Source organism: Corvus brachyrhynchos, unplaced genomic scaffold (genome assembly GCF_000691975.1).
Source record: "Corvus brachyrhynchos isolate BGI_N302 unplaced genomic scaffold, ASM69197v1 scaffold302, whole genome shotgun sequence".
Classification (NCBI taxonomy): Eukaryota; Metazoa; Chordata; class Aves; order Passeriformes; family Corvidae; genus Corvus; species Corvus brachyrhynchos.
Window position 1 is genome coordinate 2,459,385 of NW_008237244.1, and position 6,038 is coordinate 2,465,422.

The 6,038-nt window shown below is 34.8% G+C and overlaps 1 protein-coding gene across 1 annotated transcript in view; it reads right to left on the reverse strand.

The window, feature by feature from the left end:
• The window catches only part of SPAG1 (sperm associated antigen 1), a 38,842-nt gene that overhangs the window by 27,348 nt on the left and 5,456 nt on the right, over window positions 1-6,038 (reverse strand). The window contains 3 exon segments of the mRNA XM_017730348.1: window positions 1,018-1,123; window positions 1,604-1,722; window positions 3,606-3,673. Of these exon segments, the coding sequence (XP_017585837.1) occupies window positions 1,018-1,123; window positions 1,604-1,722; window positions 3,606-3,673 (293 nt within the window).

Below are 6,038 nucleotides of genomic sequence, written 5' to 3' on the forward strand. Positions count from 1 at the left end.
AAAACTCTCCATTAGAAAGGATTCTGCCTATCCTTAGTAATTAGTACCTTATTTATGTTCCAAAAGCAGACATTTTGACTTATTTTTATATTATGTATTTGTATTTTATTTATTGTATATGAAATACAGCTATAGACTTTTTTTATGTTTGTGTAAAAAAAACAAACAAAACAAGAAAGATCTTAAAGCTGCAAGTCAAGAACAAAAAAACCCCCATCACACAAGAAATGCCTCAGTTAAGCAGCTTGTGCTCTATGAATATCATCACAAGCACGCACACACACACACACACACAGACACACACACATATCTATCTCAGCAATCGCCAGGTAGATTTTCATAACCCTGCCTCTTTCAGTGACAATATGAATGATTCTTCCTAAACATAAATCTGTTAAATATTTATTTTATTGCTGCTCCACACTACTTCTATTCATTGTTTTCTCCATACTTATCTGCACTGACCACAAATGCCTTAACATTCTCATACTTTTTTCATAGCCCATGAATTATCTTCACGTTTCATCTCACAGTAGTGTCATAGCATTACCCTCCGTTTACACAGGTAATTAATACCCCAAGATTCCCATAGATGCTAAATTTCTAAATGACAACTTTGACACTTCTGATTTCTGGGTTTTTTTAAGTCCTTACCATTTCAAAGCACAGAGTTAAATTACATTTGTAATTTATTTAGTTTCTCAACACTCTACTTATCCTTTTATTTTTGTAAACATGCCCTTGAATCTCAGTGGTCTGAAAAATCTGAAGAAGTTTGTGACACCTGCAGATTGTATTCCATCACTATCTAGCCCCTTCTCTTCCCAATAAATAAAAATTAGTATAACGATGCATCAGTGCTTTAAATATTCTTCTGTCAAATCCTTTTGTCCTTGTGAAAATAATTTAATTTTCACTAGTTGCTTCAATAACAAGTTGGTTCAATTACATTGGTCTAAAAACAACATTCACAAGTAAGAGTCATTAAAATAAAAGAACACAATAGCATTTACTCACCGAGTGTAATATGTCACTGCTTCCATATAATCACCAATGGCAAAGGCTTCATTGCCCTTTTCTTTTTCACGAGTAGCAATAAAAATTTTCTCTCTCTTTGTCAGTCCTAGCAAAAAATATTTCTACACAACAAGAACTAACAACTTGCACAGATGTAATCAAAACACTCAGATAAAATACTTTGAATCTCATAGTCTGCATTTTTTAAAAAAGCACATGGCTAACTAAAAGACAAATTTGAATTTCGTTTTCTGTAATAAAACATTAAATTCTTCTGACAGGCACTCTGATACAATTCATAGTGCAAGAAAAAAGCAGTTGACTTACCTCTACCATTCATTGATAATACCAGATATATGCTTTACTTCTTTACCTAGTGCTCTCAACTAAACACAACATAAACATTCTTACTGTTTATTAAACAAGACTAAATTTTTTTCAAACATGGCTTCAAGCTCACTTGATGATCTAACAACTTTAAGCATCTTTACGGGCTGAAAAATGAAGGCACTTTAACTCTGATACACGTATTGATACTCTACAACACTATTACAACTAAAGAAAAATTATGTTTCTAAGGTATTACCAGTTGTGTCAATTTTCTTTTCAATTACAGGTGGACTTGGCCTACTGAAGAATCTTGCTTTTGAGTTACCTTCTTCATAGTCTTCATCAATTTTAGAACATTCCTTTTCCACATCAAACCTTTAATTAATAAAATGACAAATTCAATAGTGCTTCATAGCAAGACTCCTCAGCTGACAGAAAGGCATACCGTATTTCCATTATAAACCCAAGGAAAAGATATACAGGCTGTGTTCACTTATCTGTGACTAACAAAAATCTCTGCCTCACCTCCTCAAAAAAAAAGACATCTTCCCCCAAAAAAGACAATGGTAAAATTTAAGAAACAGTATCATCAGGCTCAATCCTAGCCCTATCAAACATCTCTATCAGCCTTTGCCAAAATAACTAAGAGACAGCTTCAAAGCAGTTTATACAGTAAACCTGAGATAAGTAGTCTCAGGCACTTGCAAAGCTACTCTGAAGCAGCTTCTGAAAACAGTATTTAGGAATGTATAGCGAAGAAATACTGCTGCCCTAGTACTGTAAAACAAATACAAAAATAATAAATTCTTACACTAGAAACATTATTCTTACTGCTTTTCTGTGTAGGGCGTAATGAAAAATAGCCTTTCCTTTCACAATAACCTTGACAATATGAATAATTTATTTTGGAAATCGAGATAATATTTTGAAAATTTATCCAATTCAAAACCTTTTCACATAAGGCTAATTGTTCTCCATTTTGAATCTGATCTTTTGCTAGCTTACTTTTACCTAATTATTATAAATTAACCACATTTCAAATAAATATTTGAAAAAATAGTATTTGGAAAAAAAAAAAAAGAACCCAAACATTTTGTTCAGAAATTGCCTAAACAATTATTTGAAAGTTTTGAAGTTATCGTCGAAACATTTTAAAAACATGATATGCTTTAAATTGGAAAATGTCTTTCAAACAACTCTGCTTCAGTATACTCATAATCCAAAATAAATACACTCTATGGAAAATTCACAAACTGTATTATTATCAGCATGCTAAAGCACTTAAAGACTTTGTACATAAAAGTGTAAACAAAATCTGCACAAGATTACTTTGGAAAGATACAGTAGCAAGGTTAAAGAATAAACAATGAAAGAATAAATTGTTGCAGAAATTATTTTTATAACCTATTTTCTTCCTTCACATTTGAGCAGGAAGACAACAATTTGTGAAAGATACATGCATGAAAATAACTGATATGCAAAACTTATGCAGAACAGGGCTTTTATAGGGGCTCTGGGGTACAGTTTCATTACCCAAACCCCACAATATCTAGATTTAGCTCCCCATCTACTGCACTAGAAACTTCTGCCTCCTCACTCTGATTCTACAGCATCATATTCCAAATTTCAGGAACTACGGTAAAGCTTCTACCATGTAAAACACAAGTGTGTGCTTTTCAACAATATGGGCACCAACCTGCCACGTAACTTGGGAGGGTAATATGCCACCATTACATGATGCGCAGCGTCTTTGTAACAGAGCTCCATCCATTCTAAAAATAGTTACTGGCTAAACCTCTGTTATGTGTAATTGCATCTGAGTAAACTGATGCACCTGCCTGAAGCTCATTCTTTGAGGTTAGTGAGGTTCAGTGCAGGAGTAAGTATTCACCAGTTTTGTTTTCAATTTAGAACCATGTCTTTAGATATAGAGAAGTCCAAATTTATAAGTCCATGTTAAATAACCCAAGAACTGCTTTCAAAAATGTCATCAATTAATTAATCAGTTTTTATTTATTTTTCTGCTGACTTACTATATTTCACACAGCTTGTACAAAAGCATAGACTAATTTGTTCTCAGCTGTTAGCAACACATGTTATTTGCATTTTAACAGAATATTTATTAAGAAAAACCAAAGTTTCATCAGTGTTACACTTGCCTGATATTTTGCATTTCTGCAAAATGCATCAACTGTGTTCCCTAGTTAAACAAGTAAGTAAGATTTATTAAAAACTGAAATATAAGGGATTTAACATACTTGTCCCATTCACTGTAATCCCGTGGTATGTTTTTCTTGCTTCTTTGTTTGTTTTTCAATTTTTTGTTCTAAAAGAGAAACAAACAGCCAGCCTGTAAAACAATTTGTTGCAGTGGAATTCACAGTGGGTTTTTTTGTTTCTGCAGTACATATTTTCCTAGTAACCAACACTATTTGTGACTAATCTCAGATCAGTCTTGAAAATGTAATTCATCTTGGTTCAAAGAAAATCTTGATGCATTTCAGGTATCATTGTAATTTGAGGACCTCTTCAGTCTCACTTGTTTTGTCCACTGTCCGGTTATACATCACAGTGGCACTGAGTAAAACCTTCTAATTAATATCTTGTGATGCCATCTTCCCAACCATCTTCCACACAGGAAGGGAGAACTCAGTCTTGGGGAAACCCAGCCTTGTGATGAGATCTTTGACACTGAGATTGAATCAGTAACCCGTTTTAGGCTTCCCTTTCCCAAGAGAATTCAATGCACAGATTTTGGTAGTCCCTGGAACACTCACAACAAATTTGCAAATAAATGACTTCAAAGTAGTGTCCGGACTTCTTTTGACCATTTATCACTTCACTGAAGCCAATTCCAAGATTATTTACATTCATTCTCGATTTTAGACAAGATCCATCATTGAGGCTTGCCTTACCTAAAATTTATATCTTGAGGACCTTCCTGCAACAACCAGTTCTGACAATCAGATTTGACTGCCTTGTATCTCAACCCATCTCCTACGCTAATGGAGTCTATTTCCATAGCTGTCACCTTTGGCATCTCTTCTACCTCTCCTACCTACTGCTATGTCCCTCCCTGCTTGTTGACTTCAAAATACTTAATAGCAAGGTGTGGTTCCAAACAGGTATTTCACAGTGGAACAGCCAGTTCAAAATATTCCTATCTACCCTATCCTGGCCATTCATTCCTCCTCTTACCTTGCAATCCAGCATTCACTGAGTTAGACCAGTGTAATTCTTTGTAGAGTTGCAGATTTAAAATTTTCTGGGTTTAAACAAACAATCTGATAGAGATCACAGTACCACCCCCAAATATTTGTACCAGTTCCATTCAGCATGTGATAAACTGGACCAAAGAAATGACCAGAAATGACCAGAAGCTCCATAAACCTGCTTTACCAGACACTGTAACAAGGACATACTTCTGCAGCTGGATGTAAACACCTCAATTTACATAATGCAAATGTGACCCTTCCTGTAAACACTTCTGACTATCTATAATGTTAGGTTACACGAACTGTTGTAGTATATAACTCCAGAATTAATGTTATGTCTTTCAGGAAGCTAGACAAAATGACAAATATGTTTAGTGATCAGCACATGTTTAGAGGAGGGAGCTCCTAAATATGCCTTCCTGAAACATGAGTTATCATTATATATCCATCCAGGTTTATATTATAAATGTACAAATTTAATAAATATCAAGTAGTTTTTTCCAAACCAGAAGTCCTTAATTTAAATAATCAAAAATATTGAAACTCTCAGAAGAAAGTCTCATAAGGTACTTATACTAATGCAACTCCAGCTTAGGAAGAGAACTATAGCATGTACATTTAAGGAATAAGGCAGAAACACGGACTCAAAAATCCACAATTTTAAAAACTCCACGTCTCATATTTTTGAAATAATTGTAATCAAGTTGTGGTTCCAACAGAGTCAGGAATTTCTCGATCAGTAGTATTTCAGAGCATCTCATCCAAGAGGCTTTGATGAAAAACGTACGCTTGCATGCTGTGGAACTTGAAAACAAAAAATCTCTGTGCTTGTCATGTTTCCTGCCATAATTCATAAAGCATGAATCCCACTGGGTTGGAAGCCCAGTGAACACCTTCTGGACCAAAGATGAACACACAAATTGGCTTCAGTACAAGTGACACAACTTGGCCTTGGTTCTCCTGTGGGCCCTGTGTGCTGGCCTAAGACACTACTATTCTATGTCAGCTAACCAGTGTTCGTTTTCAGTTCAGAATATCCAAAACAACATGAAGGCTATTGTTGGGGAGGATGAAAGTTTGGTAAGAAAGTTTCACAGGTATGTAGGCTTGGCAGAAAGATCTCTGAATGTAGAAACTGGGGATGGGATAGAAATGAAAGCACGTTTTGATATAGAATACAAGATGTTTTGCTGAAACAGTGATCGCTGAGTAACTGAGAAGGCAAAGGTTGGAGATGAGTTGGAAGGAGATTTTTAGGAGTAGGACAAAGGTATGTGACTACAAAGACATGTTTTTCACCAAGTAAATAAGTCTCAAGAAGAGAATAAGTAAATAGAAAACATGTCCTTACCAAAAAGAGAGATATGGCAGGCAAACAAGAAGTGCTGATGTAGCAAGAAGAAGAAAGGTCTGAGAATTTTCCACTGTAAGCTTAAATTGTAACTTACTTACTCTTGTGATTGGATAATAATGACT